We start from the raw sequence: 14,477 nt of genomic DNA on the forward strand, positions 1-14,477 counted from the left end.
ATTCCTTTCCAGATGATTATACACCCTATCTCTTATAAAACTTTCCAAGATTTTGCCCACAACAGAAGCAAGGCTCACTGGTCTATAGTTACCGGGGTTGTCTCTACTCCCCTTCTTGAACAAGGGGACAACATTTGCTATCCTCCAGTCTTCTGGCACTATTCCTGTTGACAAAGATGACTTAAAGATCAAAGCCAAAGGCTCAGCAATCTCCTCCCTAGCTTCCCAAAGAATCCTAGGATAAATCCCATCTGGCCCAGGGGACTTATCTATTTTCACCCTTTACAGAATTGTTAACACCTCCTCCTTATGAACCTCAAGCCCTTCTAGTCTAGTAGCCTGAATCTCAGTATTCTCCTCAACAACATTGTCTTTTTCCTGTGTGAATACTGACGAAAAATATTCACTTAGCACCTCTCCTTTCTCCTCGGACTCCAAGCACAACTTCCCACTACTGTCCTTGACTGGCCCAACTCTTACCCTAGTTATTCTTTTATTCCTGACATATCTATAGAAAGATTTAGGGTTATCCTTTATCCTACCTGCCAAAGACTTCTCGTGTCCCCTCCTGGCTCTTCTTAGCTCTCTCTTTAGGTCCTTCCTAGCTAACTTGTAACTCTCGAGCGCCCTTACTGAACCTTCATGTCTCATCTTTACATAAGCCTCATTTTTTCTCTTGACAAGTGTTTTGACTGCCTTAGTAAACCACGGTTCCCTTGCTCGACCGCTTCCTCCCGGCCTGACAGGCACATACGTATCAAGGACACGCAGTAGCTGTTCCTTGAACAAGCTCCACATTTCCATTGTGCCCATCCCCTGCAGTTTTCCTCTCCATCCGATGCATCCTAAGTCTTGCCTTATCGCATCATAATTGCCTTTCCCTCAGATATAACTCTTGCCCTGCGGTATATACCTATCTCTTTCTATCACTAAAGTAAACATAATCGAATTGTGGTCACTATCACCAAAGTGCTCACCTACCTCCAAATCTAACACCTGTCCTGGTTCATTACCCAGTACCAAATCCAATACAGCCTCGCCTCTCGTTGGCCTATCGACATACTGTGTCAGGAAACGGACCCATCTAAAGTACTCGAACTGTAGCGTTTCCAGTCAATATTTGGAAAGTTAAAGTCCCCCATAACAACTACCCTGTTGCTTTCGCTCCTATCCAGAATCATCTTTGCAATCCTTTCCTCTACATCTCTGGAACCTATCGGAGGGCTATAGAAAACCCCTAACAGGGTGACCTCTCCTTTCCTGTTTCTAACCTCAGCCCATACTACCTCAATTGACAAGTCCTCATCAAACGTCCTTTCTGCCACTGTAATACTGTCCTTGACTAACAATGCCACCCTTCCCCCTCTTTTACCACCTTCCCTGAGCATACTGAAATATCTAAACCCCGGCACCTGCAACAACCATTCCTGTCCCTGCTCTATCCATGTCTCCGAAATGGCCACAACATCGAAGTCCCAGGTACCAACCCATGTCGCAAGTTCACCCACCTTATTCCGGATGCTCCTGGCATTGAAGACGACACACTTTAAACCACCTTCCTGCCTGCCGGTACACTCCTGCAACTTTAAAACCTTACTCATGACCTCACTACTCTCAACCTCCTGTATACTGGAGCTACAATTCAGGTTCCGAAGCCCCTGCTGAACTAGTTTAAACCCTCCCGAAGAGCATTAGCAAATTTCCCCCCCCAGGATATAATCCATCAAAAGAAGTCAGACCCAGCCACATAAGGGGACATAGAACAAATGACGAAACAAAAGCTTGGTTAAAGAGATCTCAAGGGAGGAATAGAAAATCGGGAGATTTATGGAGAGTCCAGAGCTTGGAGCATAGACTGCTGTAGGAGATAATATTTTAATATTGCTGATAGTGTTTCTTCAGTAGCCTTTTTATATGGCAAGAAAATATGTCTCAGCAGTGATATTTATCAATGAGTACTTGGTAGTAAAGCTATCAAGGGATTACATTCATTGCACAGAGTCAATTAAACAGAGTCTGATGACAGAATTTAGAGGAAAGAATGGGATCACTGAATCTACAGTGCAAGCCTGATAGATTATTGATTTGATTCATTGATTTATTGATGTTTTAGGTGCTAATTGAATGCATAGCTAAAAACTCGAATTATTCAAGATGCCATGACTGTGAAAAGACAGTCATTGTTTCAGATAATTATTAATTATTAAACTCTAGTGTCTGGTCTGTAGAAACCTAGACATTGTTTCAACGGATGTTTCATACAATGAATAGACTATCGTATTAAGAATTAAGAATGCATCAACTAATTAGTTACAGCAAGGTCTATGGCCAGCAGTGGAATGAGAAACCTATTCTCATGAGGCTGTTCACGGAGACACAGAATTATTCCTGATGGAGACCAGTCAATCTTAAGTAATGGCCAATGTTTGATTAATACATCATCCTCCAAGTAACAGACATCTATTTGAACAAATCAGGAGGTCTCAGCTGAGAATGAGAAACCAATTAGAGTAAATGAGGGTTTAGACGATCGATAAGGATTCCCTTAAAGTAAGACCTCGTGGCAGAGGTCGGCCTCTTGAGTTCCGGCCTTCCTGAATCTTTGAATCATCCTATTTGTTTATTTTAAAAGTGATTTCTTTATGCTTTTATGTTTAATGATTTCCTTTGCCATGGATTTGACCAACTCATGTATTGTTTGATATTTTGTTTCTAAGTTTTGATTTAGCTCGTATGCAAGTGTATTAAAGTGAATAATTAGCAATAAACTTGTATTTTCGACTCCTCGAATCACCGGACAATCGACTCTGATTAGAAGATAAAATAGGAGATCCAATAAAGTCCTAAAATTGTAACAAGAACCGTTTGATGTTTTTCAGGCCCCAAGTTAATTGAAAATGCTGTATAAACATTTTGGAATACAGTATTCAAATCATTCCAGACATGATGTGGTGATCATTATAGCAACCTTGGGAGGAACACATGACATTTCACCTACAGCTCCCAAAGCTCTCCATCACAGGGGTTCTCACGCCATGTCCTATGGTACAACATTGACAAAATACTTGTTGAGCGCAAAGCATTTTGACTATTCATTGCAAGTTTTTTTCCTTACATTTCCTGGGTCTGTTAGAGACAGAGAATGATTGTGGAAATTATGCAATAATTCCACTATCGTTGCATCACTTGACTACCCAGTTTGGAGTTGTCGAACAAAATGGATCTCAGTCTTTTGTTCAGTAAATATGTTCCAGTGCAAAGGATGTTATAATAATAATCTTTATTATTGTCACAAGTAGGCTTACATTAACACTGCAATGAAGTTACTATGAAAATCCCCTAGTCGCCACACTCCGGCGCCGGTTCGGGTACACTGAGGGAGAATTCAGAATGTCTAAATTATCTAACAGCACATCTTTCAGGACTTGTGGGAGGAAACCCGAGCACCTGGAGGAAAGTACAAGCTACTGGGGGCATTTGACTTTGAACTCGGTCAAGGGATTTAAAGCATTCTGAACAGGAGCCAGAGCTTTGTTCCTAAAAGAGTTTGCTTTTTATTTGCAGTAACCTACCAAACCACAGAACTTCACTCTGGCTGAAAGGAACAGCAGGAATCAAGATTTCTTTTGTGTTCTCTGGCAACATCATTCTATAATTATTGGTGGCATGTGATTGTCTAAACTGACCATGGTTCCATGCCAAAATGCCAACATTTTGCCTTCAATTAGAGTTGCCCAAAGCCGATGTACTTGCAGTGGAAGAGAGGGAAGTTCATATACAATATTTAGAAGGTTTTCTGTTAAAACCCCCACGAGGACTATGGGGAAACTATTATTGATCTCCCCGTAGGACTGGTGCAGTATGAGCTGCCCAGATAGGGGGCAGAGGCCACCCAGCTGGAGCTCATTACAGAATATACATAAAAGCCGGACCAAAGCAGGGCCTGGTGTGGTTAGTTCTCCCAGTAAGAACTGTAGTGGGAGCGTATTACTGCTGTGAGAATACTACATATAGTTAAATGATCTCTATTCTATTACGGCTGGCTTCCACAAGTTACAACAGTCTGTTTCTTGAGGCTGAGGAAACCTAGCTTGATGAGCACCAACAGGTTTGACTTGAGCATTCCAGTCTCATTGACACGTTTAAAATCCTTAGTCAGATTTATATACATACAATCCACAAATTAGGTTTCGTAATTCAACTTCAATTTCTACCTCTCACCTTCCAACACTGATGTTTTGCAAAGTAGTCACCTCTTTCTGCCCATTCGTGCATTGTTGAGGTTTTAACAAACATGCTGTCATCAAGTTCTGGAAAAAAACACATTTACTTCTAATAAAGGTCAACTAACTTTATTCCGGTAAAACTCAAGACTTCTCTCTAAATGAGTACAAATATAAATACAAGTTGGTGTTGTTTCAGATCAGCCAGGGAATATTGCACAATCGCATGGGGAACAAAAGTCTCACTTTTTTTTTTATTCGTCCAAGGGATGCGGCCGCCATCACTGTCTGCACCAGCATTTGTTGCCTATCCCGGAGGGCATTCAAGAGTCAACCACATTGCTGTGGGTCTGGAGTCACATGTCAGCCAGGTAAGGACGACAGATTTCCTCCCCTAAAGAACATGAGTGAACCAGATGTGTTTTTACGCCAATCAACAATGGTTTCATGGTCACCATTTGACTTTTCTTCCCCCCCCCCCTCCCCAAGAGGAAAATGAAATGCTTCATTTCCTCTCTGTACAGCCAGAAATTTACCATTAAGTGCCATAAAATCAGCCGGTTCATTTAATAGGTCTGTCTGAGGTAGATGTTCAAGTCCCACTCTAGGATCTGAAAACACCCTGGTTGACAAAGCAGTACAGAGCCAAAAAACTTACATTTTTGACCATTTTACCTTATGAAGACCATCCAAAACTTTCAAAGCACCGTGCAGTTATTTATTTAGTTCACCCATGTTCAGAGAACTGAAGTTAGAATGACTGAGAATTTGACATATGGAATGATTGAAAAGCAGATAAAAAATGCCCCAATAATGACAATCAAAATCATGCGATTAAGGCTTTCCTCTCTCTCCACTGCCCCCCCCCCCCAAATTTCATAAGTAATATTAAAAATTTGGTTGAATAAGCAGAGTCTTCAGGTGCCTGTATTGCTGACTGCATTGGTTTCAACACTACAAACAAGCAAAAAGTTTTGGCTTTGGTGTTATTTGCGTTGTCTACCCCTCTACTTCCCTACCTTTGTTCTCATCGGTTTTGACGACTCTGACTAAATCTCTGTTGATGAAGTACTTGAAGGCTGGTTCACGTTTCCCTTTGTTTTCATCAAAGATCCACAAGTTCACCCTTGCTCTTGTAAAGGCAGTGTACAATTGTTTGAGTTCACAATTGAGCAGCTGTTGCACAGAAATAAAGAAGCATTTTGATGAGAATTGACCACTGACATTCATTTTAGGTTATGAATGCAGGAAATATTTGCCATTATTTTTATCCAGCTGTGACAATGGCAATTTAACATTTTAGCAACTGGTTTAAATTAAAAATAGGTACTAAAGTTTGTCAAACATTTGAAACTCGGGTTCGTTGAGTTTTCCTCCCTGAACCATGGTGTATTCCTGAGTGGCTCAATATTTACAGGAGGTATAAATAAGGAAATTTAACTGGCATCTGTTGCTAACTTTGGTTGGCTCTTAATTCGTTGCCCGTTAGGTCTTTACTGAATTTGCTCTGTTTCTATAACCTTTGCTCTAGAGTCGCCAAGTATCTTTATGATACCGCCACAAGGTTCAAGTACTGATCAATAACTCAACACACCAATGAGTAAGATTCAAATCAAAACACATTTATTATACACGGTAAATCACTACTCATGCATAAACTCTACTTTCTAGACTATTCTCCATCACTAAAAGGCCTATACTTAGCTTCGGAATTGGCCCACCAGGTCAGGGGAACAAATGGCCTTTTGTTCGATCTGAGTCTGCAGGATTCAAAAGCTGGTATGGACTGGTAGCTAGGAGCGCCTATCTCGTAGCGAGCGTTGACTGGAGACTTACTTGGTTGATGCGGCAGCTTAGACAGTTCACTCTCAAGGGTTGAGTCGAGTTGCTGAGTGACCCTGCCAAGAAGGACGATTTGAACTTGGGGACTCTATTTTATAGTCCCCAGGGGCTTCACGCCCCTTCAGGGCGGACCCTGCATCTGGTTCCAAGTGATTGGACTACATTCCGATCACTTGGATCGATTTCTCCAATACTGGAGTTGTTCCCTGATCGCTGGGTGGTCCCTAGGTGTCCATTGGCCTTCCTTTGTCTTGGCTCCTGCTGGCGCCGAGGAGTCTGGCTTGACCTTATTCACCTTAAATGTTTCGATTGTTCCCGGGGATCGCTCATTAGTATGCAGATGGCTGTGAGTTTCAGTGCTGTCTTGGCTTTTGCAAGTTCTAATACACAGGATTTCTGCACTTGCTAGTTTTTGCCTGTGTTGGCTGAATTTCCCTGCAGTCTTTGCGGACCTCCATTTTAAGTCGGGAAGTGGCCAACCCTGGTGGCTACACATCTTCTGATAGTTACATCTTTTAAAACTAATTTGAGAGACTCAAATACATCACAAATACTCATCATTTATTTGCACAAAGGCACAATGCCTGCTGTCATACAAGGGCACCATTTCCAATAAAAGAACATGCAAAGGAGTGTGTTACTAGCCAGAATTTTGAAGGATGCAGTCAGTCTATAGAGAACTCGCCCCCCCCACCCCCAACCACCACCACCACCACCACCACTACCGCCACCCCGGCCAAGAACTTGCACTTATGGGATGAGCTATCTCGGTAAAATCTGCTACAACCAGCGAATTTGCCATTCTTCAACTAATCTGGTTCCACCTTGTTACTTTCCCAGTCTATTTACCTCTCCCCACTTGCAACATGCTTTGTCCCATACATGGATGGGTACTTTCTTCAAGACACAGCATACTATACTACACAGGTTCAACCCTTCTGGATAGCAAGATGTAGCTAAAAGAGACTGAAAAACATTAACACTGCAATGAAGTTACTGTGAAAATCCCCGAGTCGCCACACTACGGCACCTGTTCAGGTGCACAGAGGGAGAATTCAGAATGTCCAATTCATCCAACAAGCACGTCTTTGGGGACTTGTGGGAGGAAACTGGAGCATCAGGAGGAAACCCACGCAGACAGAGGGAGAACGTGCAGATTCCGCACAGACAGTGACCCAAGCTGGGAATCGAACCCGGGTTCCTAGTGTCATGTGAGAGTGCCTTTAAGAAATGGATGCTTAAACAATGTACCTTTAAGAAATGCAGTGATGGCAGAGAGTAGTAAGGGTGTGGAATGCCCTGCCTGCAACAGTAGTGGACTCGCCAACACTAAAGGTATTCAAATGGTCATTGAATAGACATATGGACGATAAGGGAATAGTGTAGATGGGCTTTAGAGTGGTTTCACAGGTCGGTGCAACATCGAGGGCCGAAGGGCCTGTACTGCGCTGTAATGTTCTATGTAGTGCGGGTGGAGCTGGGTTTTAGATCAGCCATTTTGCAGTTTTTTAGTTTCAGCTTGAAAAGAGCTGGGGACGTCTGTGTTTGCAATGAGCTGGATCTGCTGTGATCTCTGCCATGAAAGACTATCTCTGGATCATTTGGGTGATTTAAACTCATAATAGTAAAGCCTGACGTGTTTCTGTTTAAAGGTGTTACGTCTCTCTTGGATGTTGAAAGGAATAAATGAAGGATTATTTAGTGTTTTAATATTTTCGGGGTTATCTTTGAAATAAGGGGGTGTTAAGAGATCCAATGTTTATTTAACAGGGTTAAGTTGAGTTCATGGAATAAACATTGTTTTGTGTTTAAAAACCCACGTGTCCATAATTGTAATCCCACGCCTGGAGAACAAGCCGTGAGCTTCAAAAGCAACAAATACATTAAAGGGGGAAGTTGGTTGAACTCCATAATACATTTTGGGGTTCTGAAAACGCCTCTCCCGTAACACTAGCACTGAGAAGCAACAGTGCTAACCACTGTGCTACCGTGCAGCCAAAGATACTGAGATCGGAGAAGTGCCTTTAAAAACTACCTGCATATGAAGCACCTTTTTTATCATAAAAGGTCCTAAGGCATGAAATCAGACTCCAAGCCAAAGGAAAAGACATTGGTACAGCTGGTTAAATTCTTGAAAGGTTTTAAGTAGCTGTTAAAGAGAGAGGTGGCAAAATGGTTCGGGAGGGAATTTCAGAGCTCAGTGCCAACGGTTGAAGGCACAGCCACTTATCGGTGGGCTGAAATAAATGGTGGGGGGGTGTATATACAAGAGGTCAGCTACTTTCCGAACAGTGTTGCTCCATTTATTTTGAAGTAGTTAAAAACCCTGACATCAGATTAATGGGCAAAATACTCAATGACCAAAATCGCCTGTAGTTACTTGTGGCTCATGTTATTAAACAAGAACATGATTAAAGATATACCAGAGTTGGGAAGGAATTGCATGCACTTTTAATCATGCGGTGAATGAATATTTAATAAGTTGAACTGAAATGAAAATCGCTTATTGTCACAAGTAGGCTTCAATGAAGTTACTGTGAAAAGCCCCTAGTCGCCACATTCCAGCGCCTGTTCGGGGAGGCTGTTACGGGAATTGAACCATGCTGCTGGCCTGCCTTGGTCTGCTTTCAAAGCCAGCGATTTAGCCCTGTGCTAAACAGCCCCTGAGAGCAAAACGAGTTGCTCTCGTTGCAGGTGTCACGATCACTGTAGTGGGTATTCAAACTTCGAGCATTAGGTGGTGAGGTAAGAGTAGAACATTTATTTTGCCGATTTATCAAAGATAATTAGCATAATTATAAAAAATTGTTTCATAAACTCTAAACTCTCTACAGAGCTTCAATGTTTTAGTAATGCTTGCGTAACAATTGAATAAGCTGCTGGTCAGGTTAAGGGTTGTGGAGTATACACCTCCCCTCCCATCCACAGGACAACATGGGAGCACATTCAGCGTAGATCCACCAGCATGATGCAAAAGGTCAGGAAATATAGCTGTGAAGGCAGAATGATGCGAGGTACCAGTATTATTTGGGAAAAGAGTATAGTGGAGATCCACCAAGATGTGATAGGAGATCAGAAACTATGATTATGACAGATGTATAAAATATTTGGAATAGTATAACATACTTAGAAAAGATAAGGTGGAGAAAAAGGAGATGGAGGAGCTGTACTTATTAAATCTATCATAATGGAAGTAGAAACACTAATGAGGCCAAGAGCAAGATATAAATAGATTCCATATGGATAGAGACATGGGGCAGAAATTTCTGTTCTGGAATCCAAGTCAGGTGGCTGAAGCAATGTCGGAGTGACTTCCGCTGGAGACGGGATGGCTGAACATGTGAGGTCTTGCATTGTAAAATTTATTACGCAGCATCAAATCTTATAACGGGGCAGGCAGAGGGTGGCCCACCTGGCTGTCACCTCAGAGGCTCCAACTTCTGGGCTCCATGCTTGAACAGCACCCACCACTCTGCTGCCACCCATCCCCAGCAGTCCTGGCTCGGTCTCAGTCCTCCTCCGCCCAACCTTGGCGCTGTGTGTGAGGCAGGCAGCTAACATCTCTCATTGACGGTGCAAAAGGAAGGCGAAAGCAGCAACTACTGACATGAAAGTCCAGGAAGAAGTCTCCCTCACCAGGTGCACGCTACTTTGTACCATCATGAAACAGAACATTCTAAATTCCTGCTAAATTTGGAGGGGGACAAGATTCTGGCGTGTTTGACTTTTAATGAGTGTTCATGAGATGCAAATGGGGTTCCTCACATAGCTCAGCGGGACATTTACCTTGCCCTTTAGCCCACCATGAAAGTTGGGAGAACAAGATTCCAAACTAATTTCCCAATGTCGGCAAACTGATTTCGTATTTAAATCTGTCAAATCCTGCTTCCCTCCCTGCCATGATTCCGCTGTTGACAAAGAGCAGAAAATTCAACACAAGTGATAAAAAAAATAATCACACTTACAGCCTACTCTATAAACCACCTGATAATAGTGGGAGGGAGGTAGAGGATGAAATATGTAAAAAAATAAGGGAAATGAATAATAAACATAAATTAATAATAATGGAGGATTTCAACTACCCCAAAATTAATTGGCCAAAAAGGTAAAAGGGGAGAAGGGACTTACGTTCCTACAATCTGTATAGGACTCCCATTACGTAAGTAGCCCAACAGGGAGGATTCACTACTGGGTCTGGCATTATCCAGAACAAATAAGAGAAGTGAAAGGGGTACATCTATGCAAGCGAGACCATACAATTATTAGGTTTAGGGTAATAATTGAGAAGGACATTTATGTATTGTCATTAATTCTTATTTGATCCAGTAGAGCTCTGTTGTATGAATGTATTCACTGGAAGAGACATCATAAGTCCTAGCGTGGGAATCAGAGAGAAGAACAGCATGAGATCACACGCTGTAAATAAAGATCTGGGGCGGGATTCTCCGCAATCGGCACAATGTCCACCGACCGGTGCCAAAAACGGCACGAATCAGTCCGGCATCGCGCCGCCCCAAAGGTGTGGAATTCTCCGCATCTTGGGGGGCCGAGCCCTCACCTTGAGGGGCTAGGCCCGCGCCGGAGTGATTTCCACCTGGCCAGCTGGCGTGGAAATGACTTTGCCGTGCGACGCATGCGTGGGAGCGTCAGCGGCCGCTCACGGCATCCCCGCGCATGAGCAGTGGAGGGGGTCTCTTCCGCCTCCGCCATAGTGAAGACCATGGCGAAGGCGGAAGGAAAAGAGTGCCCCTACGGCACAAGCCCGCCCGCGGATCAGTGGGCCCCGATCGCGGGCCATGCCACCGTGGGGCACCCCCCGGGGCCAGATCGCCCCCCCCCCCCCAAGGACCCCGGAGCCCGCCGTGTCGCCTTGTCCCGCCATTCGAAAGGTGGTTCAAACCACGCCGGCTGGCGTGGGTTGACAGCGGCGAGACTTCGGCCCATCGCGGACCGGAGAATCGCCGGGGGGTGGGCCCGCCGACAGACGTGATTTCCGCTGAGCGGCGCCCCCGACGAATCTCTGGTGGCGGAGAATTCAGGACACAGCGGGGGAGGGATTCATGCCAGCCCCCGGCGATTCTCCGACCCGGTGGGGGGTCGGAGAATCGCGCCCCTGTTGTTTTAAACCTCTATACTCCCTGGTATCGCACCTCCAAAGCACCATATAAAATTGGCGATGAGGACTCCCAGGAAGAAAAAATTTACTAAGAAAAGTTGGGGGGAAAAACAAAGGTAAAAAGGAAAACTTTTCACCTGCCGCAACACGTGCCACAGGGAACAAATTGTCTGCAGAACAGATTACACTGTTATGTGATAAATGAGAGGCTGAAGCTCGGGTTGTGACTTTTGTGTGAGGGAGCTGCTGAAAACGTGGTTGTGAAATGTGCATACGGGAACCTTCATTAGTAAAAAAAAAAAATGGCAGGAGCTTTTGGTGTCATGGGATGAAAATATGTGAAACCATGGAGCTCCATGTTGAGCATTTTGACTATTTTGTGCACGCGAACAAAGATATTATGGTGCCCACTTTCCTGGGCATGTTGAGGGTGTTGATTATAAAGTGTTTTAGATTCCATAAAAGAAACCGTGTGTAAAGGGGGAGTTGATCACACAATTTGTGCCTGTGCTTAAAAGACTTGCAGAATATTGAGTGTTCGGAGATGTGCTGAATGACATATTTGGGACAGATTAGTTTGTGATCTATGCAGCGGAGCGATACAGATATGTTTGCTAACGGAGTAATTTTACTCTGTAGATATCTATGGAAATTGCTGATTCTATGGTGCTACTGCAAAGGAAGCTCAGCAATTGAGTTTCTGTGGTCAAATACACAAAATGGCTACTGAAATGACACCCAAGAATGTCGAGATTCACACATGTTACTGATGTGCAAAGTCGGGGCATTCTGCCGCTGAATGTTGGTGCAGAGATGTAGTATGCTTGAAAAGTGGAAGTGGTCGGATCAAATATGCTTTCATGTAAACTAAAGAAGCGTTACTTAAATTTGAAGTTCTCATGCACTTTGATCCTGCGTTACCCTCACAGTTAGCTTGTGATACACCACTTCTGGTGTAAGGGTGGTGGTCTCTCACATCAGGCCATCGGGTGAAGAAAGACCCATTGCTTTTGCTTCACGAACCTTGAGAAAAGCTGGAAGTAAGTATACTCAGATTGAAAAATAAGCAATAGGGATCATTTTTGGTGTAAAGAAATTCCATCAATTCCCCTGTACTGGAGAAAGTTCACGTTGTTGATGGACCACCGTTCACTGCCTACCTATTTTGGGCCACACACGGGAATTCCGGCACTTGCCCCAAGTTGAATGCAATGGTGGGCATTGCTTTTGTCTGCACATAATTATCCCATTCTGTACCGACAGTGAGTCTACACAGCAATGAGGATGGGCTCTCAGGATGACCACTGCCAGGTAGTTCATCAGGCTGTTCACATGGGAATATTTTCTACTTTGAACAAGTAGGCAACACACCAGACACTTTTAGGCAAGTGAGAAAGCACACTCGGAGTGATCCGATACTGACAGAAGTGATGGATATGCTATTATGAGGGAAAACTTCGGAACTAGCACCTAACCTGAAACCTTACTACCCCAGGAGATTGAAGCTGTCATTGCAATCAGGATATCTCCTATGGGGGCTCAGAGTGATTATTCCGCCACCATTGAGAAAGCGGATGCTAGAGAAGCTACATGAGGGTCATTGCAGGGTCGTACACATGAAGAAATTAGCGAGAAGTTGTTTCTGGTGGCCTGGATGCAGAAATTAAACAGGAAGTCAAACCATGTTCCTCCTGTGCGAAGGTAAGAAACCTGCCACTCTTAGCACTGCTGGATCCATGTGTCATGTGAGAGTACCCTTTAAGAAATGGGTGTTTAAGAAATGTACCTTTAAGAAATGGAGCTGCTCATGTTACTGGAGTGATGTCAAGAGTGTGGGTGGAGCTGTGCTATACTTCTGCTTTTTGAGTTTCAGTTTGAGAAAGCTTGGGTATGTCTGTGAGCTGCACTGCTGTTGATCTCTGCCATGAAGGACTATCTCTTAATCATTTGGTGAATTCAGAAGAATTATAAATGTTTTCAGTCTTGAATGTAAACCCTAATGTGCTCCTGTTTGGAGGTTTGTTAAGTTTTTGGATGTTAAAAGAACAGCATCCATTATTAAAAGTTGTGGATCAGGTGAACTCCATGATACACTTTGGGATTCTCTAAACCCTGACCAATAACACATGGGAATGGGTTTGAAGAGGTTTGGCACGTGCATGTGGATTTTGCAGAACCTATTGAAGGATATATGTTCTTGGTAAAGCTCGACGCTCAAACCAATGGCCAGAGATCACTGTGATGAAATCTACCTTATTGGAGAATCTAGAAGTGTTTAGTCATTTTGGATTCCCTGAACAACTGATAAGTGACAACGGACCTCAATTTGTCTCTCAAGAATTCAGAAGTTTCTTAAAAGAGAATAGTATTCACATGTTGTGTTCGTACCGTACCACCCTGCAACTAATGGACCAGCAGATCATTTCATCAAAACTATGAAACATACCTTGAGAGCGACTAGGGAACAAGGTTCGTTGGTCAAACAGCTTAACAAGGTCCTATCAGTCAATAGGAATCCTGCACATTCCATGACCAAGACCTTGCCTGTATTACTAAGGATGAAAAGGCAACTTTGTTCCGCGTTCAATCTGCTGAAACCTCAGAAAACTAAAGAGATCATACATCAGTAACAGCAAATAGAACGGCAGGAAAGCAAGGCAAAGCATATAGTTTTCCACCAAGGGCGAGAGTTTTGGCTAGGAATTACTGCACAGGTAGAAAATGGGTTCCTGCCACAATTCTTGCACAGACTGTACCTGCCTCTTATACCGTCCAGACCGGAGATGACATTATCTGGAGGAGACATGCAGACCAGTTTCTGGCTGGAAGAATGGAATTGGGGCCGATGGAAAATCCAGGTTCAACCCTACAAAGCCATGGCTTCACCCTTCCTACAACACCTATATTAATAAGACATTGTTGAGGAAAGCATCACTTCACCTTCTGATCATATACTTGGTCAGCTCTAGTTCCTACGTCAACACTGGTTAAACCAAACACATGCCATTAGTGCAAAGATGGAAAAGCCAGAGGTTATCAGTGTGACAAAGAAACCAGAGATTCACAGTCAACCATTCCAAGTGCAACGACCTCCAGACCGTCTGACTTATTGGCCGGGATTCTCCGACCCTGCGCCAGGTCGGAGAATCCCCCGGGGGGAGGCGCGAATCTCGCCACGCCGTCTGCTTCCCTATTCTCCGGCACCGTTTTTCGGGCGCCAGCAGGATTCCCGCCATGCCGGTCGGGGGCTGTTGACAGCAGCCCCCCTGCAATTCTCTGGGCCCCGATTGGCTGAG

General features: G+C 43.9%; 1 protein-coding gene across 4 annotated transcripts in view; it reads right to left on the reverse strand.

Annotated features, from left to right (window-relative positions):
• Positions 1-14,477, reverse strand: part of LOC140385300 (TPR and ankyrin repeat-containing protein 1-like) — a 218,146-nt gene that overhangs the window by 15,505 nt on the left and 188,164 nt on the right. For all 4 annotated transcript variants that reach the window (XM_072467321.1, XM_072467320.1, XM_072467322.1 and 1 more), the window contains 2 exons: positions 5,243-5,399; positions 4,222-4,310 (listed from right to left, as the gene is read on the reverse strand). In XM_072467321.1, coding sequence (XP_072323422.1) covers positions 4,222-4,310; positions 5,243-5,399 — 246 coding nt within the window. The remainder of the gene's footprint in view (positions 1-4,221; positions 4,311-5,242; positions 5,400-14,477) is intronic.

This window comes from Scyliorhinus torazame, chromosome 11 (assembly GCF_047496885.1).
Source record: "Scyliorhinus torazame isolate Kashiwa2021f chromosome 11, sScyTor2.1, whole genome shotgun sequence".
Lineage (NCBI taxonomy): Eukaryota > Metazoa > Chordata > Chondrichthyes > Carcharhiniformes > Scyliorhinidae > Scyliorhinus > Scyliorhinus torazame.